This window comes from Pogona vitticeps, chromosome 2, assembly GCF_051106095.1.
Source record: "Pogona vitticeps strain Pit_001003342236 chromosome 2, PviZW2.1, whole genome shotgun sequence".
Lineage (NCBI taxonomy): Eukaryota > Metazoa > Chordata > Lepidosauria > Squamata > Agamidae > Pogona > Pogona vitticeps.
The window spans coordinates 9,606,482-9,634,318 of NC_135784.1; the positions used below are offsets into that span (position 1 = coordinate 9,606,482).

The 27,837-nt window shown below is 43.9% G+C and overlaps 2 protein-coding genes and 2 long non-coding RNA genes across 5 annotated transcripts in view; 3 read left to right on the forward strand and 1 right to left on the reverse strand.

Annotated features, from left to right (window-relative positions):
* Positions 1–27,837, forward strand: part of LOC140703737 (uncharacterized) — a 465,058-nt gene that overhangs the window by 99,425 nt on the left and 337,796 nt on the right. The window lies entirely within an intron of this gene.
* LOC140703864 (uncharacterized) lies at positions 1,100–27,735 on the forward strand. Of its 2 annotated transcripts, none has more exons than XM_078387466.1 (4): positions 1,100–1,552; positions 3,395–3,484; positions 7,909–7,994; positions 22,070–27,735. In XM_078387466.1, exon 4 carries the CDS (start codon positions 22,252–22,254, stop codon positions 24,775–24,777), a length of 2,526 nt encoding a protein of 841 aa, XP_078243592.1. In that variant the 5' UTR covers positions 1,100–1,552; positions 3,395–3,484; positions 7,909–7,994; positions 22,070–22,251; the 3' UTR covers positions 24,778–27,735. The 2 variants fall into 2 exon arrangements, with proteins under 2 accessions (XP_078243592.1, XP_078243593.1); XM_078387467.1 differs by having other exon boundaries at positions 3,399–3,484.
* On the reverse strand, positions 9,653–22,074 carry LOC144587440 (uncharacterized). The gene is made up of 2 exons (XR_013542598.1): positions 14,390–22,074; positions 9,653–12,462 (listed from the first exon to the last, which is right to left on the reverse strand). It is a non-coding gene; the product is annotated as an uncharacterized LOC144587440 (long non-coding RNA).
* LOC144587405 (uncharacterized) lies at positions 25,020–27,735 on the forward strand. The gene has a single exon (XR_013542551.1). It is a non-coding gene; the product is annotated as an uncharacterized LOC144587405 (long non-coding RNA).

Consider the following 27,837-nt stretch of genomic DNA (forward strand, 5'->3'; position numbering starts at 1 on the left):
AAAAAAACCACGTGGGAGGCAGGGAAAGTGGAAAATTTGAACTTTCAGTTAACTGCTGGCCAGTGAAAAGGGTGCCTGTCTGCTTCCTCACTCCTCCCAGCATTTAGAGAGTGGATTGGGAGACAGTCTTCAGACTGCCTGGTACTGTACTGCCTGGACTGCACTTTTCCCTGCCTTCCCTGAACCTTTCTTGACCTAAGGAAAAAAAAAAAGAAACAACATATCCCCCTCTAGTGGCAGAAGGCGTAATAGCAACTTCCCATTAGTTTCTATGGACGGAAAAGAGCGGATACAGATCAAATGGTTTTCAATGCATTCCTATGGGAAATGCAGATTTGACCTGCGAACTTTTTGACTTGAGAACCGCCTTCCAATACGGATTAAGTTCTCAAGTCAAGACCCCACTGTAATTTTAAAAAAGAGGGATAAAAATCACACCCGCAAGTGAAACTTTCCCCTAGAGATGGAGAAATAAAGTGTTTTTGGATGGCCACTCCTCAAAGTGCATGAGAGAATCAGGAGAGTTTTGGTCCAAAACCACAACACTCTCCTCTGGCACCCTGACTGCTTGCACTGACCTTAGGAAGCTTTGAAAAGAGTGGAGAGGACTTGGTGATTCCCCCCCGCCCCACTTTGCCGCTGCCCCTGGGGAGCAGCAGGACAGAAAGACCTCTAATTTCCCCTTCCTCCCCACTTTCTCTTATAAAGGGTCCAGAAGACCCCCTCAAACAGCCACTTCCTCTCCCCGCCTGTCCTTATTTATGTTCTCCATTGATGATGTCACTTCAAGTGTATGTGAGGGTGAAAGAGAGATCCCATGAAGAGCTGAAGGTGCCTTTCTTTCTTTCTTTCTTTCTTTCTTTCTTTCTTTCTTTCTTTCTTTCTTTCTTTCTTTCTTTCTTTCTTTCTGCCTGACTGCCTGCAAATCTTTCCTCTCTTTCTCCCCTGTATTGCTTGCACCCCATAACGGGTAGTGAAGGGGGGAGAGGTCTCCTGAAGAAGAGGGGGGAGAGAGAGAGAGAGAGAGAGAGAGAAGAAGCCAAGGGGGGGGGGCTCGCAAAAGGGAAGGGGTTTCTCTAGGGGCTTCCTGGGAGGTATTTCTTGCCTTCAGGGAAAGCAACCCAGCCTTTGGGGGTGTGTGAATGTGAGAAAGGACACCCGCCCCCCTCCTCTCAGCAAAGCACCACCTCTCTCTCTCTCTCTCTCTCTCTCTCTCTCTCTCTCTCTCTCTCTCTCTCTCTCTCTCTCTCTCTCTCTCTCTCTCTCTCTCTGTGTGTGTGTGTGTGTGTGTGTGTGTGTGTGTGTGTGTGTGTGTGTGTGTGTGTGTGTGTGTGTGTTCAGGCGTGCACCCAATCCTGGAAACTGCCCCCTCCCGCCCCAGCGAAGGCATGCGTTGGAGGTCAGAGGGGGAGCACAGAGGAGGAAAGGGCTAGAGCGTCTCCTCACCGGAAGCGGAAGCAGGGAGCGCTTCCTCCTTGTTTGTCTCTAAGTTCAGCGCGCTTGATGGCGGCCTATCTGGGCGTTTCTTGCCTGCAGAGGACCCTGGAAGGGGGTGAGGAGGAGGAAGAAGAGAAAATGGAGGGAGGGTCGTGGAAGGCTTTGTCTTTGGAGGGGTGGGAGTGGTTGCCAAGCTCCCCCCTTTACATACTTTGCAGGAACGCGGTGTTTCCGGCAGCTAGTTGGAGGGTTCGATCCCTTCACTAGGTGGTCCATCGAAGGTCCCTTCCAGCGGGGACGTTAATCGATTATTATTATTATAAATTCCCACCCACCGCTTTTTTAAAAAAAGGGGTTTCCGATTTGGGGATATTCAAAGAAGAACTAGGATGTCTTGGAGGGTGGGTGAGTGGGTGGGTCAGGATGTGACCCTCTGGGGACAGAGAGACAACCCCCCTGCCAATGTCCCCTCCATGCAAGGCATCCGGGTGGGTAACTGATGCTCCTGCTGGGTTTTCCTGCGAGGAGACCCCCCACCTCTCCCCTGCATCCTGCCTCCACCCGTCAGTGCAAAAAACAGAACGAGAGAAAATCACTGGGCTCTCCCCTTGGTTTCGCCTTCTCCTGCTCAAGGTTCAAAGGGTCGTATTAGCAAAAACTTGGGAAGGTCCCTCAAAGGCGTCCTGAGAGTCGCTCCACACCCAGATCACCAACCTCCACCCCAGTGGAGGAAACCAGGTCGGAAGCGTGCCCTGCAGCGTGAAGGGGAGCGGAGACCATTCGGGGCAGACCCGGGCTCTTGCTTCCAGAGGCACCCCTTCAAACCCGGAAAGCAGGGGGGGGGGAGATGTGCCACCAGGTGAGGGGAATAGCACCACGAGAAACCACTAAAACTCTCACACACATACCTGGGGATTGCCTGCTGCACCCCAAAGACCCCAGGTGGACAAAGCTGGGTGGGAGGGAGACCCCCCAGCCTCATCCCACCAAGTCTCTGTTGATGCAAACCAGATTGGCCGGATCACCCAGGCTCAAGTCCCGGATGGCGGTTCTTTTGCACTCTCGACTCACCTGGCATTTAGCAGCAAGAGTTTCAACCCAGAGGGTTCGTCACCCAGGCTATCGGAGCTCTTTAAGTTTGGGGCCAGCTCTTTCCCCCCCTTTCTCTCTTGCCTGAACATGTCCTGTAGCTGCTCCCCAACTCCCCCCCCCACATACACACAATGTGACCTTTACCGTCAAAAGACATCCATCCACAAGGAGACGAAGACCAATTTAGCAGCTTCTCCCCTGAACTGTCTGGGAGTGGGGAAAAGATTTCACACAAGAACAAAAAAGTAGGAGGGGAGCATTTAGGGAGGTGGTTGTGCTTTCCAATCTCTAGCGAGGAAAGATTCCCAAGATGTCCTTGTGGAAGGCCTAAGGTTGGAAACCATTGCTGTAAATGACACAACATTACCACTCGTAGGAAGGTTTTTGAGCTCCCTGCATAGTTCAGAAAGGGGTCCACCATCGCCATGGAGGGATTTGACCCCTTCCAAGACATCATAGATTTCAGTCAAATTGGCTGGATCAGTCCCTGTCCACTCAGCTCACCTTCACCTACAGCACCAAACCATTTTTCTGGCGCCTCTTCTTTCCCTGTGTGGGTTAAGAGAGAAGCACGTTCTGTTGTTCTCTGCTTCCCACCATCCAGGCCAGCTAACTTGAATGACCAAATTTTTGTCTCTAGGTCTTTGAGCGGTCTCTCCATCTTCTTCCTCCTCTTTCCCTCCTATCTCCTCGTTGTTTCTTCGTTAGCTGCCTTTCCATTTTCCTTTTTCTCCTTTCCAAAGGGGGGAGGGAGAGATGTATCTCCTCATGATCTGAAAACTGCAAAGCCAGGCACTATTAAGAAATGTCTCTTGTTTGCTTCATCCAAGACGCCTCCAGGCTGATCGTTTTTCTTTTCCCCAAGGCAGGGATTGAAAGTGAGCAGATCTCCGTTCACGTCTCTCTGGACGAAAAAGGAATAACCCAATTCCAAATACCTCTTCACATTTCCAAGGTAAGCGAGATGTCATTTTTTATTCATAGCACAGAGTCATGGCATTGGAAGGAATCTTAAAAGGTCATATAGCCCAATCAGCAGCTCAATGCAGAAATTAAAGTGTATCTGACAGATGGCAGCTCAATTTTCTCTCAGCCTCTAATTCCACTGTTTGGAGGTTTTCCCTGATAATCAAATCTGGCTCCCTGAATGCATTAATTGCTCTCCAATCCACCCCCATTCACACACTGTGATCTTTACGGTCAAAACTCAACCCTCCAGAAGCAGACAAAGACCAAGTGAGCAGCTTCTCTCCAGAGTTCGCTGGGAGTGGGGAAAAGATCTCACACAAGAATGAAAAAGAGAGGGGGGAATTTAGGGAGGTGGTGGTGCTTTTAAACCTTTAGGGAGGGAGGAATCCCGAGATATTGTTGTGGAGGGAGTCCTTTATAAAGCTCTCTCGAAGGCAGGGGCTCAGGTTCCTCAGCTCGACTGCGCTGTGGGCGCTGCATAAGTGCTGCCTCGGCAGGGTGAGGTTCTTTTTATACTTGAAGGAAGGGAACAAGACGAGTCAGGGAGCCCCGAGGTGTTGCCAATACATGACCTCTCCTTCCGCCAGCAGAAATTGAGGGTAGGAGGGAAGAAAAGCGATGATTGCCACATTAGGAGGGTTCTTGTGATCCATGCAGAGTTCAGAAAGGGATTCTCCATTGCCGTGCAGGGATTTGATCCCTTCAAAGACATCCTCTCCTTCATGGATTGCTGCCTCCTTCATGGATTGCTGCCTCTCCTTCATGGATTGCTGCCTTGTCGTGGCGAAGGGGCTTGAGTAACTCAGAGAAGCTATGGGCTATGCCGTGCAGGGACACCCAAGACGGACAGGACATAGTGGAGAGTTCCAACTAAACGCAATCCACCTGGAGTAGGAAATGGCAAGCCACTCCAGTATCTTTGCCAAGAACGCCCCATGATCAGAAACAAAAGGCTAAAAGATATGGCGCTGGAAGATGGGCCCCTCAGGTCGGAAGGCGTCCAACATGCTACTGAGGAAGAGTGGAGGACAAGTACAAGTAGCTCCAGAGCTAATGAAGTGGTTGGGCCAAAGCCGAAAGGACGCTCAGCTGTGGACATGCCTGGAAGTGAAAGGAAAATCCAATGCTGCAAAGAAAAATACTGCATAGGAACCTGGAATGTAAGATCTATGAACCTTGGGAAGCTGGAGGTGGTCAAACAGGAGATGGCAAGAATAAACATCGACATCCTGGGCATCAGTGAACTAAAATGGACAGGAATGGGTGAATTCAGCTCAGATGATTATCATATCTACTATTGTGGGCAAGAATCCCGTAGAAGGAATGGAGTAGCCCTCATAGTCAACAAAAGAGTGGGAAAAGCTGTAATGGGATACAATCTCAAAAATGATAGAATGATGTCAATACGAATCCAAGGCAGACCATTCAACATCACAATAATCCAAGTTTATGCACCAACCAGCATTGCTGAGGAGACTGAAATTGAACAATTCTATGAAGATTTACAACACCTTCTAGAACTGACACCAAAGAAAGATGTTCTTCTCATTCTAGGGGACTGGAATGCTAAAGTAGGGAGCCAAGAGATAAAAGGAACAACAGGGAAGTTTGGCCTTGGAGTTCAGAACGAAGCAGGACAAAGGCTAATAGAGTTTTGTCAAGAGAATAAGCTGGTCATCACAAACACTCTTTTCCAACAACACAAGAGGCGACTCTATACATGGAAATCACCAGATGGGCAATATCGAAATCAGATTGATTATATTCTCTGCAGCCAAAGATGGAGAAGCTCTATACAGTCAGCAAAAACAAGACCTGGAGCTGACTGCGGTTCTGATCATCAGCTTCTCATAGCAAAATTCAAGCTTAGACTGAAGAGATTAGGAAAAACCACTGGGCCACTCAGGTATAATCTAAACCAAATCCCTTATGAATACACAGTGGAAGTAAAGAACAGATTTAAGGAACTAGATTTGGTGGACAGAGTGCCTGAAGAACTTTGGATAGAGGCTCGTAACATTGTCGAGGAGGCAGCAACGAAAACCATCCCAAAGAAAAGGAAATGCAAGAAAGCAAAGTGGCTGTCCAACGAGGCCTTAGAAATAGCAGAGAGGAGAAGGGAAGCAAAATGCAAGGGAGATAGGGAAAGCTACAGAAACTTGAATGCAGACTTCCAAAGAATAGCAAGGAGAGACAAGAGGGCCTTCTTAAATGAACAATGCAAAGAAATAGAGGAAGATAACAGAAAAGGAAAGACCAGAGATCTGTTCAGGAAAATTGGACATATTAGAGGAACATTTTGCGCAAAGATGAACATGATAAAAGACAAAAATGGAAGGGACCTAACAGAAGCAGAAGACGTCAAGAAGAGGTGGCAAGAATACACAGAGGAATTATATCAGAAAGATTTGGATATCCCGGACAACCCAGACAATGTAGTTGCTGACCTTGAGCCAGACATCCTGGAGAGCGAAGTCAAGTGGGCCTTAGAAAGCCTGTCTAACAACAAGGCCAGTGGAGGTGATGGCATTCCAGTTGAACTATTTAAAATCTTGAAAGATGATGCTGTTAAGGTGCTACATTCAATATGCCAGCAAGTTTGGAAAACTCAACAGTGGCCAGAGGATTGGAAAAGATCAGTCTACATCCCAATCCCAAAGAAAGGCAGTGCCAAAGAATGCTCCAACTACCGTACAATTGCACTCATTTCGCACGCTAGCAAGGTTATGCTCAAAATCCTGCAAGGTAGGCTTCAGCAGTATGTGGACCGAGAACTCCCAGAAGTACAAGCTGGATTCCGAAGAGGCAGAGGAACTCGAGACCAAATTGCTAATTTGCGCTGGATTATGGAGAAAGCCAGAGAGTTCCAGAAAAATATCTACTTCTGCTTCATCGACTATGCGAAAGCCTTTGACTGTGTGGACCACAGCAAACTATGGCAAGTTCTTAAAGAAATGGGAGTGCCTGACCACTTTATCTGTCTCCTGAGAAACCTATATGTGGGACAGGAAGCAACAGTTAGAACTGGTCATGGAACAACTGAGTGGTTCAAAATTGGGAAAGGAGTACGGCAAGGCTGTATATTGTCCCCCAGCTTATTTAACTTATATGCAGAATACATCATGCGGAAGGCTGGACTGGAAGAAACCCAAGCCGGAATTAAGATTGCCGGAAGAAATATCAACAACCTCCGATATGCAGATGATACCACTCTGATGGCAGAAAGTGAGGAGGAATTAAAGAACCTTGTAATGAGGGTGAAAGAGGAGAGTGCAAAAAACGGTCTGAAACTCAACATCAAAAAAACTAAGATCATGGCCACTGGTCCCATCACCTCCTGGGAAATAGAAGGAGAAGATATGGAGGCAGTGTCAAATTTTATCTTCCTGGGCTCCATGATCAGTGCAGATGGAGACAGCAGCCCTGAAATTAAAAGGCGCCTTCTTCTTGGGAGGAAAGCGATGACAAATCTTGACAGCATCTTGAAAAGCAGAGACATCACCTTGCCAACAAAAGTCCGAATAGTCAAAGCTATGGTTTTTCCTGTCGTGATGTATGGAAGTGAGAGCTGGACCATAAAGAAAGCAGACCGCCGAAGAATTGATGCCTTTGAATTGTGGTGCTGGAGGAGACTCTTGAGAATCCCCTGGACTGCAAGGAGAACAAACCTATCAGTTCTAAAGGAAATCAACCCTGAATGCTCACTTGAAGGACAGATCCTGAAGCTGAGGCTCCAGTACTTTGGCCATCTCATGAGAAGAAAAGAGTCCTTGGAAAAAACCTTGATGTTAGGAAGGTGTGATGGCAAGAGGAGAAGGGGACGACCGAGGATGAGATGGCTGGACAGTGTCTGCGAAGCAACCAACATGAACCTGACACAACTCCGGGAGGCAGTAGAAGACAGGAGGGCCTGGCGTGCTCTGGTCCATGGGGTCACGAAGAGTCGGACACGACTAAACGACTAAACACACAAAACACAAAGACATCCTGGTTTTCAGTCAAGTTGTCTGGATCAGTCCCTGCCCACTCTGCTCACTTTAACCTACACCGCCCAAATCATTTTTCTGCTGCCCCTCCTAAGAGGGAATTACGGTCTGTTGTTCTCTGCTTCCCACCATCCAGGCCAGCTAACTTTAATGACCAAATTTTTGTCTCAGAGTCCGTGAGAGACGCCTCCATCTTCTTTCTCCTCCTTTTTCCCTCATCGCTCCTCATTGTTTCTTCGTTAGCCACGTTTCCATTTTTGTTTTTCTGCTTTCCAAAGGAGGTAGAGAAAGAGAGAGAGAGAGAGATGGAGATGTAACTCCACATGCAAACAAAACTACACAGCCAGACACTATTGGGAAATGTCTTTTGTTTGCTTTATCCAAGATGCCTCCAGACTGATTCTTTTTCTTTTCTCCAATGCAGGTGATGAAAGTGAGCAGATCTCTGCTCACTTCTTTCTGGACAAAAAAGGAATAACCCAATTCTAAATCCCTCTTAACATTTCCAAGGTAAGTGAGATGTCTTTCTTTATTCATAGCACAGAATAATGCCGTTGGAATGACTCTTATAAGGTCATATTGCCCAATCACCTGCTCAGCGCAGAAATGAAAGTGTATCTGACTGATGGCAGCCCAATTTTCCCTCAGCCTCACGTTCCACTATTGTCCTGCTCAAATAGTTAGGAGGTTTTCCTGATAATCAATCAAAATCTGGCTCTCTGAGTGCATTAATTTGTGTCCTACACTGTGGTAAGTCTGAGAATAGATCCTGCCTCTCTATCCAATAACTTTTCATGTATTTAAAGAGTGGGTTAATATCATCCTTCAGTCTTCTTTTCTGAATGCTAACCGTGCCCAGGGAGTCTTCTCTTCTCATCAGATGGCCAAAGTATTGGAGCCTCTGCTTCAGGATCTCACTTTCCAGTGAGCACTCAGGTTTTTTATTTTTTTATTTTTGGCAGTATAGAATTTATTTTATTAGTATTTGAAAATAATTTTCTAACATACAGAAACCCATAAAACACAAAAAGAGAGAGAGAGAGAGAGGAAAAGAACGAAAAAAAGACAACAGAAAAAAAAAACCAGACCACATATGCAAGGAAAAAAAAACTAACTCCTCTATTTAAAGTACAACCTCCCCCCTTTGGAGTCAGAGACTCCAGCCTTGTTAGCTCCTTCACTCTCCCTGTATCGATTTCCAATATATACTAAATGGACATACATATATCATAAATTTTACCCTACACTCCTGTCTTTTTCTGGGCCCAGAAATACATTAGTCCCCAGCTTTGTTTTACATAGTCTCTTGGTTGTCCCCGTAGTGCTTCTGATAGTGTGTCCAGTTCTGCAATGTCCCATAGCTTCTTTAACAGCTCTTCTATCGTCAGAACCTCTTCCGTTTTCCATTTTTGGGCCCAGAGTAGTCTAGCTGCTGTGAGTATATACATGAGACAATGCTTCAATTTTTTATCATTTACTCCTGAAATGACGTTCAGTAATGCCATTTCAGGTTTTATATCTGACTTCTGCTGAGTACAGTGGTGCCCCGTATAGCGAGGTTAATCCGTTCCGGATTAACCCTCGCTATACGGAATCATCGCTAAACGGGTAGGGGAAAGGTATTCCTTTGTTCCAATACCTTTGTTACTTACCCGTTCAGCGAGGATTCCAGGTGCCGGCAGCCATTTTCGCGCCTTCGCTAAGCGAGGGCAGGGCGCGAAAACGGCTGCCGGCAGCCATTTCTGGGCTTCCGGCGGCCATTTTGGAACCGCCGATCAGCTGTTCGGTGGCTCCAAAATGGCCGCCGCAATACCCGATCTTCGCAATGTGGGTTTTCCCCATTGCGAAGATCGGGTATGTTTCCGTATAGCGATCCCGAAAAAGGGATCGCTATACGGAAACATCGCTATACGGTGCACTCGTTAAGCGAGGCACCACTGTAATTTCTTTTGCTAAATCCCATACCTGGGTCCAATATATTTTGACCTCTTCACATGTCCACCACATATGATAATAAGTTCCTGCATTTTTCTTACACTTCCAACATAACCCTCTCATCCTCTAAATCATATTCTAATAAATATGTATACATTTTCTTGATTATTCTTTCATCCGTATATATCCACAATCTGTCCACCTGGACTTTGCCCTCGAAAATCCCACAGTCCTATCTTTTTTTATCTTGATTCTAATTTTACCATTGACCACCAATCGACAGCTATACCTATTGTTTCAAGCTCTTGTTTGTCCTTTATCTTCAGCTCTTTGGTTAACAGATTTTCATATGTGGTTAACCTTCCTTTCTGGTTCAGAGTTTTTAATGTAAATGCTTCTATCGGTGCCACCCACAATGGGATTTTCTCATAGGTTTGCGCTTGAAATTTCTGCCATACCATCCCTAGGGCCTTCCTAATCATATGTTCTCCAAACTGAGAGTGTTCCTTGTGTCTCCCATACCATACATATGCATGCCAAGTGAGCACTCAGGGTTGATATCCTTTAAAATGGAAAGGTTTATTCTCCTTGCAGTTCAGGGGACTCTCAAAAGTCTCCTCCAGCACCACAATTCAAAAGCATCAGTTCTTCAGAGGCCAGCCTTCCTTATGGTGCAGCACTCACTTCCATACATCACTACAGGAAAAACCACAGCTTTGACTATGTGGACCTTTGTTGGCAATTTGATGTCTCTGCTCTTTAAGATGGTGTCTAGGTTTGTCATTGCTTTCCTCTCAAGAAACAGGTGTCTTTTAATTTCGTGGCTGCTATCACCATCTGCAGTGATCATGGAGCCCAAGAAAGCAAAATCTGTCACTGCCTCCATATCTTCCCCTTCTATTTGCCAGGAGGTGATGGGACCAGTGGCCATGATCTTAGGTTGTATTTTTTTATGCTGAGCTTCAGAACATTTTTGGTGCTCTCCTCTTTCACCCTCATTAAGAGGTTCTTTAATTCCTCCTCACTTTATGCTTTAGAGTGATCTCATCTGCATATCTGAGGTTGTTGATATTTCTTCTGGCAATCTTCATTCTAGTTTGGGATTCTTCCAGTCCTGCCTTTCGCAGGATGTATTCTGCATATAAGTTAAATAAGCAGGGAGACAATATACAGCCTTGTCGTACTCCTTACCCAATTTTGAACCAGTCAGTTGTTAGATATCTAGTTCTAACTGTTGCTTCCTGTCCCACATATAGATTTCTCAGGCAGTTAGATAAGATGGTCAGGCACTCCCATTTCTTGAAGAAGTTGCCATAGTTTGTTGTGGTCCACACAGTCAAAGGCTTTTGCGTAGTCAATGAAGCAGAAGTAGATGTTTTTCTAGAACTCTCTGGCTTTCTCCATAATCCAGCACATGGTAGCAATTTGGTCTCTAGTTCATCTGCCCCTTTGAAATCCAGTTTGTACTTCTGGGAGTTCTTGGTCCACATATTACTGGGATGTAGACAGATCTTTTCCAATCCTCTGTCCATTGCTGAGTTTTCCAAACTTGCTGGCATATCAAGTCTTAACAGCGTCATTTTTAAATATTTTAAATAGTTCATCTGGAATGCCATCACCAGTTGATGTCAGCAGGGCTTTCTAAAGCCCACTTGTCTTCACTCTCCAGGATGTCTGGCTCAAGATCAGCAACTACACTATCTGGGTTGTCCGGGACATCCAGATCTTTTTGGTATAATTCCTCTGTGTATTCTTGCCGCCTCTTCTTGACGTCTTCTGCTTCTGTGAGGTCCCTCCCATTTTTGTCCTTTATCATGTCCATCTTTGCACAAAATGTTCCTTTAATAACTCCAGTATTCTTGAACAAATATCTGGTTTTTCCCTTTCTATTATTTTCCTCTGTATCTTTGCACTGTTCATTTAAGAAGGCTCTCTTGTCTCTCCTTGCTATACTTTGGAAGTCTGCATTCAATTTTCTGTTACTTTCCCCCTCTCTCTTGCATTTTGTTTCCCTTCTCTGCTATTTGTAAGGCCTCGTTGGAAAGCCACTTTGCTTTCTTGCATTTCCTTTTCTTTGGGATGGTTTTTGTTCCTGCCTCCATCTGTAGGTCCTCAGCCACTCTGTCCACCAAATCTAGTTCCTTCAATCTGTTCTTCACTTCCATTTCTGAGGGTTCGATTCCAGGCTCCAGTTTTGCTTCAAATAAATCACTGGACGTGCGAGGTTTTTGTAGCTGGCATAACATTTGTTGCATTATTTAAAAAGAAACCTGTATCAGCGAATGCATTCTAAACCTTTTCTCCCTCCAACAACAGGTCCTATAGGGGTTCCTCCCTTGATCATTCCATGGCCCCGGCCAGTCTTGGGATAAGTTAGGGTTCGATATCTGTCCTGGTTCCCCTTCCAGTAAGGGGATCGTGTCCTCGTCCCGGTCATCCAGCCAGGCCAGTTCTCTGGAGGGGGTGTACATCTGCCAGGGTCCCCTCTGTGTCCCTTCGTCTCGAGCTCCCTCACCCTCCATTTTAGTCTTTCCCTCCTCTCCCCTTCTACTTTCTCCTCTTCTTCTCTGAGCTTCCTTCTCCACTCCCTCGCTTCTCTTTCACCCCAATAAGATGGTTTAGGGGTGTTTTCTCTCTTTCTCCCCACATCCTCCTCCTCCTTGGGGATCTGGAGCTTCTCTGCCTTTCCTGTCCAAGGATTCTCTAATCATATCCATTCCCAGCCTGCGTAGAACTCCTGTTCCTCCCTTTTTATATCCGCCAGACCAGTTTCAACCTCCACCCATGGTTTCCATTCCACCCAAAATAGTCCCAGTCTCTCCGACTGTTAGTCTCTTCAAATCTTTCTCTATCTTCCCCGAGTCAGGCTCTGGCGGTCTTATCTTCCTGGGAGGGGGAATAGGTATCATCTGTATTTCCTTGTCAGCAGTAGGTGGGAGAGGGATGGCACTCCCGTGAGAGGGGCTTTACTCTCACCTCCAGTCTTAGATACCCCCCCATCCGAGAGGACCGTCCATTCTGCCTTGCTCCTGGCCGATGGACCCTGCCGAGAGAAATAGTCCACGTTAGCATGCTCATTCTCTTTTATATACTGTGCAATAAAACCAAAAGTTTGGAGTGAAAGGTACCAACATGTGAGTCTGTGATTGGTGTTCATTTGTACCAACCACTGCAGGGGTGCATGATTGAGGGAATTAACACTGAGGGAAGGGTAACCAGAGTGAAAGGGCCCCCAATAGGTAGTATCTGTCGGTGCCTGTTTCTCGATGACAGCATATTTCCCTTCCCTCGGTGTTAATTTCCTACTTAATATAGGACCCGGTACTCAATCCCATTGCGCACCTGGGCCAGAACAGCTCCTAGGCCTAAATCTGAGGTATCTGTGAACAAGACAAAGGGTAAGCTGTAATCTGGGGCAAACCTGGTGGGGAGTTCACATAAAATAGATTTAAGGGTTTGGAGCCCCCTCTCTTGGGGTTCTCCCCACTGTACCCATCAACTGGCTCTCTTTCTAGTGAGGTCAGTTCAAGGGGCAGCCAAGGTAGAAAATTTGGGAAGGGGTCTCAGGTCCCAGTTCTACTTCTCCATAGTCTCCAAACAAGGCTTCTCTGTCTACCCATAAGTTTAACAGGTTCACATGGAGTGCTTGTAATTTCCTTTTCTTATCTACCATGTTTACCTCATAATCCACCTCACTGACTCTACATGTTACCTTATATGGCCCCTGCCACTTTGCAAAACGTTTGGCAGATTCGGTGGGTAGCAACCTTCTGGCTGGGTTGAAACTCCCTAGGTCTTACCCTTTTGTCATATCTCTCCTTTTGGTTTCCTTGTGTTCTGCCCAGGGCTTCTTGAGCCAGGCCCCAAGCCATGTGTGGGCTCTCCCTCAAATCCATGATCTGCTGTAATACCAGCTTGGAAAGATTAGTCCTTTCGTCCTATTTTTCCCTCAGGAGGTCTAAAACCCCTCTAGGGTTTCTCCTGTACAGTAACTCGAATGGGGAGATCCCGGTTGAAGCCTGGGGAACCTCCCTTATTGCGAACATTAAGGGCGCTAGGAAAGTATGCCACTGTTGTGATTTCTCCTGGACCAATTTTCGGAGCATCCTTTTCAAGGTCCAGTTAAACCTTTCCACCAGGCCATTTGCCTGGGGATGATAGATCGAAGATTTCATTGGTTTCACTCCCAGTAGTTCCCACATTTGTTTAAATGTCAAACTCATGAAATTCGACCCCTGTTCAGTCAGTACCTCCCCGGGGAACCCCATCCTAGAAAAAACCCCAATTAATTCCTTGCCCAATACCTTTCCTGTAGTAGTGCACAATGGTATGGCCTCCGGGTAGCTGGTGGCATAATCGATTATTACCAGGACATATAGATGCCCCCCTGGCAGATTTTATCAATGGTCCCACAATGTCCAAGGTGATCTGATAGAAGGGGTGGTCGACCAGGCATCAGTTCTCCCCCTGGTCGGGGCTTTGGTTGGGTCACCTGGCATTTGGGGCATGAGCGGCAGTAGTCCTCAATGTCCTTGCTGATGCGTGGCCAAAAGAACCTTTGCTGAACCCGTGGCAATATCTTTTGTACTGCCAGGTGTCTTGCCATCAGCACATCATGAGTAAGCTTCGAAACTGTTCATCTTAGTCTCTCTTCTATCTCCCTGTTGAGGGCCTCGACCTCTGTTTGAGTTAATAGTTCTATGCTGGGCCAGTCTCTTCCTAGTAGCATTTCTCTACCCAAACTGGGGACTAGGCCTACCTCAAGTTCTCCCCGATTTCTATCTGCACCATCACTACGTATGGTTTAACATCACCATGTATGCATCTAACATACATTGGCTCGGAGGGTTCATTTTCCTTGTATTTCTCTAACAAGAGTCCTAGTGCAGCGTGTATCGACGAGGGCCTCCTTCCACACTCGGTTGACCCTAGCATCTAACTACCTAACCCGGATGATCTTCTGTACCAACCTTGGCCGACAAGGCATAAACATTCATCCAGACGTCCTCCTTGGCTGGGCAATGCTTCTTGATATGGCCGTACTGGCCTCCTCCGCTCCTTCTGGGTGTACCACGTGGCCAGCTGCTTCAATTGCCCTGCGTCTGTTGTGATGGTGGATCTGGGTACCCAGTTGCCGGTTGGGTTCACAAACTCCACTTGGCCAGGTCTTGCTTTTTGGATATTCATGTTCGTCGGGCCACGTGTGTTTGCTCCTGCTGTATTCGCCATCTTCTCTTGGCTTCTGGACTTTTCTACCTGCGTCACCATTTTATATATCTACAGCTTTTCTGCTCTCAGGTAATCACCAGTAGGGTTACAGCACTTCTTCACCACCCAATTCCTGTGTCACTTCAATCCTGTGCACCTGTGGAACAATACCAGCATGAAAATGAAGAGTTGTAGACCATGGACCCATTTTCTTTTCTCCCTTAGGACAGTATGGCCTCACAGAAATCTCAGAGAGGAAGTGGAAACAAAAATAAGATAGGAAGCAGAAGGAAGGTTAATGCCACTAAGAACAGAGATGATTAGCCAAGAACTTCAAGAATGGCATTAGAAAGGCAAAAGCTGATAATCAGCTTAGCTAAAAGCTACAAAAACGTTATTCATTATGTACGTACATAAAAACTTTATTGTTTCTCACCATAGCCCTTTACAATGTACTAGCTACTGTAACATATCAAATCCAATTAAAACAGGTAATTACCTTAAAACCATCAAAACCAATAAAACCCGGTCATAACGTATAATGTCAGTCCACTATATTCAGCGTTTATATGGCATTATGATCCTTGACAAATCGAAGCCTCAGCTTCTTAGCTGCTAGTGCAAAATGTGCTACACGATATGTATTGTGCAACTGTGGATCTGCAAGCAATCCTACTACTGTTTCAGTGGTGTTGCAGTTAAAATACATCTGAATGATGGGTGACAGAAATCTTTCTCTAGGATTTTTATAGAGAGGATAGAACAGGTTCTGAGAAAGACTCTCTTTTTTAAAATCATTTTTTCAGCCCAAGCGATGGGGATGGAGGCCTCGTGCCCAGGGAGAGCTTTTGCTAATAAAGCCCCTTTCTCCCTTTTTCTTTCCCCAGAAAGGGCTGTGATCTGCTGCTGAGTGGGCAACCCCAATGAAAAGGGAGGGACCCGCCATGGTTTCTCCCCCACGGCTCCGCATCTCTCTCTGTGTGTGAGTTGCCCGAGTCCCCATTTGAGTTTTTGTTTTTTCCCATCCCTTTTTGTTCTCTCGGCTTTTTTTTTCCAGCCATGGCTGCTTGCTTCCCCCTAAGGAAGTGAGGAGGCAGCCGCTGATATATTTGTGTATGTATGTGTGGGTGTGTGGGTGTAAAAAGGAAGAGGAAACTGGGCGAGCAGAGCTGGGAGGGGGAGAAGCAGAGCCGAGGATTTCTAGCAAGTAAGATGCTCCTGGCCCACTAGACCCAAGACTACTTTTTTAACTTTAATTGGATTTATACCCCGCCCCTCTAGACAAGGTCTATTAGTGGCGGCTTACATACACAAAAACATAACAAGCAACATCTTAAAAGCATTTAAACATAAAAATTTTAACGATTATATAAAAGCCTTGCCAAGATGGAAAGATTAAAGAAAGTGAAGGTCAGTTTAATTGATTGGAGGGAAAGCCTGCCTGAAAAGCCATGTTTTCAAATGGTTTTAAAAAACATCCAGTGAGGGTGCCAGACGAATTTCTGTCGGAAGGCAGTTCCAAAGCCAAGGGGCCACTGCCGAGAAGGCCCAGTTTCTTGTTCTTTCTTTCCAGGCCCCTCTCGGCATTCGACCCCTCAGCCGTCCCTGCTGGCTTTGTCCGGTGATTCAGGTAGAACTAGGTGGGAGAAGACACTCTGCCAGGTATCGAGGTCCCAAACCATTTAGGGCTTTACACATCATCGTTAGTACTTTGAAGTCAATGCGGAAACGAATGGGCAGCCAGTGCAGAGCAGCCAGAGTGGGGGAGATATGCTGATATTTCCTCACCAAAGGAGCCTGGCTGCCGCATTCTGAACCATTTGAAGTTTCCTCATCAACCTCAAAGGCAGCCCCACATAGAGAGCATTATAATGGTCTAATCTTGAGATTACGAGCGCATGGTGAGAGCCCCCCTATCAAGATACAGGCGCAGCTGGGCAATCCGCCATAGATGGAAATATGTGGATCAGGCCACGGACACCACCTGGATTTCCATGGTAAGCGCCGGATCCAGGTATATCCCCAAGCTGCAAACTTCACTCTTTGCAGCAAGGGTGGTCCCCCCAAAAGCGAGGGAGTCACCCAGACTGCTGAGGGAGGAACCACCCACCCTCAAGACCTCCATCTTGTCTGGGTTCACCTCTCCCTAAATAGAATATAAACTTTGAACAAGGAGTCACTGTGAGCGCAAAACTACCACTTTTATCTCTGAGGTAGGTCCTTTAGGCCTCAGAAGAGTGTAACATAAGCCTCATGGACTATCTTGGCCTTAAAAGAAAACTTTGCTTACTTTCAAAGCAATCAAGCATTGACTTTCTGTTCCTTTGTTGCAGAATAGTTCCAACTTGATTCCTTGCGATTGTAACAGAATTCAAGTCACAGTATTCTCTGTATAAGGCATTTCTGTTGCATGTAAAATTTATGATTTGTATTAGGGTTTTGAATATATATTTTGGCTTCTAGTCAGATTTAAATATATTTGCATATTGTGCAGTTTGGTGCCTTTTTGGTATACTGGATGAACCTTTTCTTGAGTGTGGATTTGCAGTTTAATTAATACATTTTCTACGCATTAGAAGAGGCCATATGCTTTCTAATGAAGTTAAAGAATGGAAAATATTCCTAATGTTATAGTGACTCACAAAAGCTAAAGCGGTCTTAAAATCATCAAGTCCCAAATTCCAAAATGTTGTGGAAAGCCTAGATTTAAAAAAAAAACAGTGTAGGTAACAATTTCCATACAATAGGCACGGTTGCTTATGATTCTTACTCTTAAAGGTAAAAATCACAATAGTAATTAGCTCAGAGAACACACTGTTACTAGCTTTCAATGAAAACTAGATGGAAAATACTTAATTTGGATGTGGACAGAATACATTTTCCTATGGACATAAGTATAGACTCTTCTAGAGTCCTTATGTTCTGAGTTCTTTCCTTGGTAGGCACACTGATAATTTGGATGTACACGTGCAGATTTTAATAAGTAATTCAATGTTTGATTGCATCGATGTTCCAATAAACTCTTAACAAGGTACCAAAGTGTAAATTGACATCCCTTTTACCCAGATTTGATTATTTCTCATGTCTCCCACCCGTTGCATTGATAATGTGACTGAGAGATTCTGCGGTAGAAGCCTACTGCTCCAAAGTCATGGCAACAGGGTGGTTCCTTCAGATATAAAAATTCACCAATCCTCTTTGGGAGGACACTAGGAAAATTTTGTGGGTTTTTCTTTGCTGTTTAAAATTTTCATTTTTCCAAACAAATACACCAATACAAAATACTTACTAATACAACCAAAAAACCCCATACCCATGGGACCCTTTGGAGGATTTCTTTATTACAAACCTTCTTTCAAAAATTGTATTGGTTGTTGCTTAGAGGCTTTCCTCTTTCCTTTCACTAAGAGAAATTCAATAAATCTACTCCAAATAGCATAGAAAATATTTAAACTTATTTCCCCTCTTTTCATCCTATGTTCAGTAGTCAGTTTGTCATTTAGCACAATTTTCCATACTTCATTATGTTGTTGTTGTTTTTAGTTGTTAAGTTGTGTCCAACTCTTCGTGACCCCATGGACCAGAACATGCCAGGCCCTCCTGTCTTCCACTGCCTCTCAGAGTAGGGTCAATGACACTGTCCCATACTTCATTATACCAATCTTCTAATTTAATATCATGTTTGTCTTTCCAGTATCTAGCTATTAATGATCTAGCACTTGTCATAAAATTAGAAACCAATTCCTTTGATCAGGTTCTATCTTATCAAAAAATGACAGCAAGGCAAGTTTAGAATTAAATTCATTATCTTTTCCAAATATATCACTTATTTCCTTTTCTGTCTTCTCACTCTCACAACTCATTTTAAGCAAAAAGGTTTTCTTTATTTCTTTTGAATATTTATATCCCATCTAGTATCTCAAAACTTTGCAGCTGGGTTCATCAAGAATGACAAAGTCCATAGTTCAAACTGCACTAAATCATTACTAAAATACTTTTAAAAGTAAAATGTAAAATAATTGAAGCTACATAGAACCATTTGGTCTCCTCACCTCTATTCTCCATCCTGTGACCAGGAACACAAAAAGGGTATCTGTGGCTGAAGAGTGTAGTTGTTTCACTTTTCTGAACAGACACCTGTGTTTTCTTAAAGCCACGGAGCCTGCAGAAAATGTGTTTTTTCTCATAAATGTACCTAACCAGTGGGGAACACTCTACAAGATAATATCTGCCTGTTGTTCCCCAACCTTTGACAACCTTTCTGTTATTATGGAAAGGAACTTAAAAAAAAAAACAGGGCAAAGTCTCTTTTCAGCAACATTTACAAGGATGTAATCTCCAAATCTTGTCAAGTCTTCTTTCCTCCCTACTCAGCACTTGCTAGGCCTCCTATAGATTACAGTGTCCAGTTCTGTCCTTTAAGAAGGATGCCAGTCAATGGGAACAGGCTCAGAGGGAGGGCCAGGAAGGACGACTGAGGAGGAACTAGAAACCAAGCCCCAGGAGGAAAGACTGAACAAACTGGGCATGTTTTGCCTTCAGGAAAAAAGACAGAAGGGTGATATGAACACACTCTTTAAATACTTGAAAGGTTTTTATACAGAGGGGCAGGATCTGTTCTCAGCCCTACCAAAGTGTAAGACACAAATTAATGCACTTTTTTATTTGAAAATTTCTTTTGCTCAGTGGGAGCAACTGGGGTGGAGGGCCAGAGGAGAGTGTTGTGGTTTGGGGCCACAACTCCCCAGATTCTCTCATGCAATTTGAGGAGTGGGCATCCAAAAACACTTTATTTCTCCATCTCTAGGGGAAAGTTTCACTAGCTAGTGTGCTTTTTATCCAGCTTTTTAAAAATTAGCAAGTAGAATACAAGAAAGCAAAGTTGGTCTGAGCTATTTGAATGTATTTTATTTATTTATTTATTTATTTATTTATTTATTTATTTATTTAATTTATATGCCACCCACTCCACCCAAAGGTCTCTGGGCGGCTCACAAACATTTTAAAACATTAATGTAAATACAGGAAAATGTCTTCGGTACCTTATTAAGAATTGAGGTACCTGCACTCAGCAAACGGAGTCTTGCAAAGTCACAGCTGTGGATTCCCTTCTGAAGTCAATCCATCTCACATTCGGTCTTCCTCTCTTCAGGCTGTCATCAACTATTTCTGGTGAATCTTGTCCTGTCGCAATGTGTCCAAAGCACACTGACTTCTTTTTTCATTTGTTTTTACTTATACACTGGTGCCTCACTTAGCGATGTTAATTGGTTCCCAAAAAAACATCGCTATGGGAAAGCATCGCTAAGCGAAACACCATTTCCCATAGGAATGCATTGGAAACGTCGTAATCCGTTCCAATGGGAACGGATTGCCTTCGCTAAGCGAAAATTGCTATAGGAAACATCGCTAAGCGATACACGGTTCCCTCATTGAAATGCATTGGAACCTATTCAATTCATTTCAATGGGGGGAAAAATTCACGAAAAATTCAAAAAGACTCAGAACACAACCAAATTTATTTATTTATTTATTTATTTATTTATTTATTTATTTATTTATTTATTTATTTATTTATTTATTTATTTATTTATTTATTTATTTATTTGATTTATACCCCGCCTATCTGGACCGATGGTTTTATTAGGTGCACTAACGAAAACAAGCACTTTAAACATTTGTAAAACATTTTAAAACATTTTTTAAATAGCGAAAACGGAGCTGTCAAAGAGATCGCTAAGTGAAACAGGGGGACATAAATTGCCATCGCTAAGCAGGGCAAGGTCCTGAAGATCACTAAATGATATTCCCCCATAGGGAACATCGCTAAACGGAGTGCAAGATTGCTCCAAATTCCTAATCGCTAAGCGAAAACTCGTTAAACGAGTCAATGGCTAAGCGAGGCACCACTGTAGAGGTACTTTAGAGTTTATTGTGTTTCCCAAGTCTAATCAGCCTCATCTAAGCTCAATATAAAAAAAAAACTAAGATCATGGCCACTGGTTCCATCACCTCCTGTCAAATAGAAGGGGAAGATATGGAGGCAGTGACATATTTTACCTTCTTGGGCTCCATGATCACTGCAGATGGAACAAAATTAAAAGACTCCTGCTTCTTGGGAGGAAAGCAATGACAAACCTAGATAGCATCTTAAAAAGCAGAGACATCACCTTGCCGACAAAGGTCCGCATAGTCAAAGCTATAGTTTTTCCAGTAGCAATGTATGGAAGTGAGAGCTGGATCCTAAAGAAGGCTGACTGCCGAAGAATTGATACTTTTGAATTGAGGTGCTGGAGGAGACTCTTGAGAGTCCCCTGGACTGCAAGGAGAACAAACCTATTCATTTTGAAGGAAATCAACCCTGACTGTTCACTGGAAGGACAGATCCTGAGGCCTAAAGGAAAAACCTTCCCACAGCTCTCTGGAAATACACTCCCAGCATGCAAAATCATTTGTACAGAGAACCAATATGGAATCCATTTTACATTGTTCACAACTACATATCCCATCTTCATTACATGATTTAAATCACATAAATTAACCCATGACACCCTCAAAATCCATATTCACCAACGTGTGATCTGCTACTTTTATTAACCCTATATTTGTCTGACAAACTCCAAATCACAATCAATAGATGCATAAACCCTTACTGCTACATTTAATAATGTTTTCCCCCTCTTTTCGGTAAGATCCTACCTGGCCACGGTTAAATGCAAAGTCCTGCACCTTGGAAAAAGAAACCAATTGCACAGTTACAAGGTGGGGGGATACTTGGCTCAGCAAAACTATGAGCAAGAGGGATGTTGGAATTGTTGTAGATTGCAAGCTAAATATGAGCCAACAGTGGCTTTTTATTAATCCAGGTTCTCGATCTCTTCCTTGCCTTTCTCCTTTCATGGGTTCACCATTTTTAATATATTTATGGATTTGCAATGCCTATAAATTAAGTACTGTACAGTGGAGGAAATTTGCATGTAAACCATGGAATTTTTCCATCAAAACCTCAATTCTAATCGAACCCTGTCCTTGTATTTCTGAGTAAGCTGGCTGTATAGTGGTTTAAATATCTGGTTGCAGAACTAGAGGTTCTCTGCTGTGTCTCCCACGGGTCAGGTCAGGCTGTGTGGCCTTTGGGAAACTGCACAGTCGCAGAAGCAGGGAATGACTTTTGAGTATTCTCTACCTAGAACCCCCTGAAAAAAGAGTTGCCATCAGTCAGAATTGACTTGATTGCCCATGATTAATATTATTTTGGATAGTGGTTAATAGTAATCAACTATATTTTCACAATATGGCTAATTTTTCAAATGTTGCCAATAAAAACTTCAGGAGACATTTGACTTTCAAAGGAGTCAAAGACAGAGCAAATTCTTTGGTTTGACTTCCAGTTAGATTCTGCTCTGTGCTACATTCTCAAGACATCTTTTTTCTCTTATCAGGTTAAAAAATTCGATGGCCAGAATTATACAGAGCCACTTCTTCTAGCCCTGAAAAGACTCAAGTGTGAAGCCGGGGGGGGGGACCCATGAACTAGAGGAGAAAGTGGTTAAAGAGACAGCTTCAGACCAGTGCCACTAGTTGAGTTTAAAGAACTCGCCCTGGAGAGAATACATACAATAACATGGAATGTGAAAAGAGTTTCAGCGGGAGAAGAAATCTGTGTTTACATCAAAGGACCCACACTGGGGAGAAACCACATAAATGCATGGAATGTGGAAAGAGCTTCAGTCGGAGTGATACACTTACGTTACATCAAAGGACCCATATTGGGGAGAAACCACATAAATGCATGGAATGTGGAAAGAGCTTTTGTCGAACTGGTGACCTTAGGAGACATCAAAGAACTCACACTGGGGAGAAAGCACATAAATGCATGGAATGTGGAAAGAGGTTTAGTCAGAGTTGTGACCTTAGGTTACATCAAAGGACTCACACTGGGGAGAAACCACATAAATGCATGGAATGTGGAAAGAGATTTAGTCAGAGCTCTCACCTTAGGACACATCAAAGGACCCATACTGGGGAGAAACCACATAAATGCATGGAATGTGGAAAGAGGTTTAGTCACAGTGGTGCCCTTAGGTTACATCAAAGGACCCATACTGGGGAGAAACCACATAAATGCATGGAATGTGGAAAGAGGTTTAGTCACAGTGGTCTCCTTAGGATACATCAAAGGACTCACACTGGGGAAAAACCACATAAATGCATGGAATGTGGAAAGAGCTTTAGTCGCAGTGATAAACTTAGGTCACATGAAAGGACTCACACTGGGGAGAAACTACATAAATGCATGGAATGTGGAAAGAGATTTACTCAGAGCTCTCACCTTAGGACACATCAAAGGACCCATACTGGGGAGAAACCACATAAATGCATGGAATGTGGAAAGAGCTTTAGTCAGAGTGGTCAGCTTAGGTTACATCAAAGGACTCACACTGGGGATAAACCACACAAATGCATGGAATGTGGAAAGAGCTTCAGTCGTAGTGGTAACCTTAGGTCACATCAAAGGACTCACACTGGGGAGAAACCACATAAATGTATGGAATGTGGAACGAGCTTTGGCCGGATGCATCAGCTTAGGGTACATCAAAGGACTCACACATGGGAGAAACCATATAAATGCATGGAATGTGGAAAGAGTTTCATTAGTAATGTTCATTTGAATTCACATCACAGAACCCATACAGGTGAGAAACCATATAAATGCCTGAAATGTGGAAAGAGGTTTAGTCACAGTGGTGTCCTTAGGTTACATCAAAGGACCCATACTGGGGAGAAACCACATAAATGCATGGAATGTGGAAAGAGCTTTAGTCGGAGTGATCACCTTAGGCTACATCAAAGGACTCACACTGGGGAGAAACCACATAAATGCATGGAATGTGGAAAGAGCTTCAGTCAGCGTGGTCACCTTAGGTTACATCAGAGGACTCACACTGGGGATAAACCACACAAATGCATGGAATGTGGAAAGAGCTTCAGTCGTAGTGGTAGACTTAGGTCACATCAAAGGAGCCATACTGGGGAGAAACCACACGAATGCATGGAATGTGGAAAGAGATTTAGTGAGAGTTCTCACCTTAGGACACATCAAAGGACTCACACTGGGGAGAAACCACATAAATGCATGGAATGTGGAAAGAGCTTTAGTCAGAATGGTCTGCTTAGGTTACATCAAAGGACTCACACTGGGGAGAAACCACATAAATGCATGGAATGTGGAAAAAGGTTTAGTCACAGTGGTGCCCTTAGGTTACATCAAAGGACCCATACTGGGGAGAAACCACATAAATGCATGGAATGTGGAAAGAGATTTAGTCAGAGCTCTCACCTTAGGGCACATCAAAGCACCCATACTGGGGAGAAACCACATAAATGCATAGAATGTGGAAAGAGCTTTAGACTGAGTGGTCAGCTTAGGTTACATCAAAGGACTCACACTGGGGAGAAACCACATAAATGCATGGAATGTGGAAAGAGGTTTAGTCACAGTGGTGCCCTTAGGTTACATCAAAGGACCCATACTGGGGAGAAACCACATAAATGCATGGAATGTGGAAAGAGCTTTAGTCAGAGTGGTCAGCTTAGGTTACATCAAAGGACTCACACTGGGGATAAACCACACAAATGCATGGAATGTGGAAAGAGCTTCAGTCGTAGTGGTAACCTTAGGTCACATCAAAGGACTCACACTGGGGAGAAACCACATAAATGTATGGAATGTGGAACGAGCTTTGGCCGGATGCATCAGCTTAGGGTACATCAAAGGACTCACACATGGGAGAAACCATATAAATGCATGGAATGTGGAAAGAGTTTCATTAGTAATGTTCATTTGAATTCACATCACAGAACCCATACAGGTGAGAAACCATATAAATGCATGAAATGTGGAAAGAGTTTTAGTCAGTGTGGTCACCTTAGGTTACATCAAAGGACCCATACTGGGGAGAAACCACATAAATGCATGGAATGTGGAAAGAGCTTTAGTCGGAGTGATCACCTTAGGCTACATCAAAGGACTCACACTGGGGAGAAACCACATAAATGCATGGAATGTGGAAAGAGCTTCAGTCGTAGTGGTAGCCTTAGGTCACATCAAAGGACCCATACTGGGGAGAAACCACACGAATGCATGTAATGTGGAAAGAGATTTAGTGAGAGTTCTCACCTTAGGACACATCAAAAGACTCACACTGGGGAGAAACCACATAAATGCATGGAATGTGTAAAGAGCTTTTGTCGAACTGGTGACCTTAGGATACATCAAAGGCCTCACACTGGGGAGAAACCACACAAATGCATGTAATGTGGAAAGAGATTTAGTGGGAGCTCTCACCTTAGGACACATCAAAGGACCCATACTGGGGAGAAACCACATAAATGCATAGAATGTGGAAAGGCTTTAGACTGAGTGGTCAGCTTAGGTTACATCAAAGGACTCACACTGGGGAGAAACCACATAAATGCATGGAATGTGGAAAGAGGTTTAGTCACAGTGGTGCCCTTAGGTTACATCAAAGGACCCATACTGGGGAGAAACCACATAAATGCATGGAATGTGGAAAGAGCTTTAGTCAGAGTGGTCAGCTTAGGTTACATCAAAGGACTCACACTGGGGATAAACCACACATGCATGGAATGTGGAAAGAGCTTTAGTCACAGTGGTGCCCTTACCTTACATCAAAGGAGTCACACTGGGGGGAAACCACATAAATGCATGGAACATGGAAAGCTTTAGTAGTCAGCTTAGGGTACATGAAAGGACCCACACTGGGGAGAATCCGCATAAATGCATGGAATGTGGAAAGAGCTTTAGAGTGGTCAGCTTAGGGTATATCAAAGGACCTGTACCGGGGAGAAACCACAGAAATGCATGGATTGTGGAAAGAGCTTTAATCACAGTAGCTTAGGTTACATCAAAGGATTCACACTGGGGAGAAACCACATAAATACATGGAATATGGAAAGAGCTTTAGTCAGAGTGGTGCTCTTGGATTTCATCAAAAGACCCACACTGGGTAGACTGGCTTGGAGACTGGCTTGATGCCACGACAGCAGCAGGAGGATGGAGCTCTTGTCTCTTGGGCTGAATTCTTACCTGTTTGGGACACTCCAGGGTGTCGAAACCACCCCGAAGTGGTGGAAGCCTGTTCATCACGGGGGAGACTGCGGTCATCCCCCTTTGATCCAGGAAACTCTGCAATCAGCCAACAGGTAGAAACAAGCAGCTAGGAAGCTTGCTTGCAAGTCGTTGGCAGTCAGCAATAAGAGAAGCAACAGTCAGCTATTCAACATCAGTGTTATTATTGAGTGAGATATATTTTTACAACTAATTGATTATGATTACCCCTGGAGTAGACAATTCCTATATACAGAAAAAGGAATCTTTTATGAATCTCATCATTTGTAGAGCAGCAGAAAATCTGGAGAGAAGGATAGTTGATGCAAAGAAAATAAATTAAAGATTAATACTGCTGTATAAAGCTTGGAAACGTGTTCTTAATTTCCTCTTGATTTTTTCATGCCTGGCTGGAACATGGACAAATTAACCCTAAAGTGGATCTTTTTAAACTGTACTTTGGGAATCAATACAGTGGTGCCTCGCTTAACGATTGCTTCATTTAATGAAATATTCGCTTCGCGATTGCTTTTTCAGAGCGATTTTGCGCTCCTTTTAACGATTTTCCCCATGGGTGATTTTCGCTTAGCGATTTCGGGACCAAGCTTTTCATAACTATTAGGTTTTGGGTCCCCCTGTTTCGCTTAACGATTTTTTTGACAGCCCCGTTTTCGCTATTTTTAAAATACTCTGAAATGATTAAAAAGTTTAAAATGCTTGGAATCGTTAGTGCACCTAATAAAACCTTCGTTAAATTAATTTGGCTTTGTTCTGAGTTCTTTTGAATTTTTTGTGATTTTTTTCCCCATTGAAATGCATTGAATAGGTTTCAATGCATTTCAATGGGGGAACCGTGTTTCACTTAAAGATGTTTCCTATGGCGATTTTCGCTTAAGGATGGCAATCCGTTCCTATTGGAACGGATTATCCGGTTTTCAATGCATCTTTATGGGAAAACGCGTTTCGCTTAACGTTTTTCCATAGCGATATTTTTTAACCAATTAAAATCATTAAGCGAGGCATCACTGTATATTGCGCCAAAATGAACTTTTTGGAACCACCTCCCAGGGACTTGGAAGTTCAGTTTTGGCTGATGCAGAATTGTGGGAACTAAGCTACCAGGACATGGATACAAACACTGAATTGGACTGTGAAATTTGGTGGTTTTGAACCTAGGTTTAGGCCTATTTCACCAAAGGAGATCCACTGAAACTGCCCCGGGAGCTGGAAGTGTTTGCGTTTGACTAGCTGGTGCAGACCTGTGGGAATTAGGCCATCAGGCCACAGATACAATCGTTGTATTGTACCTTGGTACGTGTGGGGTTTAAATTCTGTTCAGGTCTATTTAGCCAAAGCGGACTCTTTGAATTGGCTCTGGAAACTTGGAATATCTGTTTGGCTGGCATTGCCAGGGATCAATTAGGCCACAGATACAATAATCAAACTGAACTGTGATACTTGGGGGTTTCGAATCTTGGCTTAAGCTCTTGGGCAACTGGAACAGAATGGCACAACAAGGATAATTTTGGGATTAAACTAAATCTACCCTTCAAACAATCCTAGAAATAGTTAGATCCCACTATCAAGAGACAAAATTATTCAACAAACATCAGAAGAAGAATTATAGTCAACAAGAGTCAGGGAATAACAAAAAAGGAAATGAGAGTGTGTCAGATGATGTATGCCAATCAAAAGAGGAGCTGAAGGAAATTAATGGGGGAAACGTAAGAGAAACAACTTCAATCTTGGGTCCGAGGAGAGTATTAAGGGAAGACAAGGGGAGAAAATCAGCCAAATTAATTTTAAAAGGCCTGGAAGATCTATTGAAGATAGACCAAGTGCATAAAGATCTAGTGGGGATAAATCAGATACACAAAATGGTTTCAGAGGGCATGAAAGATGGCAGAATGCTTAGAGAGACAGAAACAAAAAGTGAAAAAAGAAATAAGAGAGGGAATTACTTAGAAAGATGAAAAAGGGAAAAATAGGAAGGGGGCCCTTAAAGTTGAAAAGCATGTATATATCTAACTTCGGGAATTGTAAAGGAGCATATCCTTTATATTAAAAGGGAGAATTAAA

Bases quoted from the DNA above. Each gene is read 5' to 3' on its own strand.
- LOC140703864 (XM_078387466.1), top strand. From the start codon at position 22,252: ATGGAATGTGAAAAGAGTTTCAGCGGGAGAAGAAATCTGTGTTTACAT.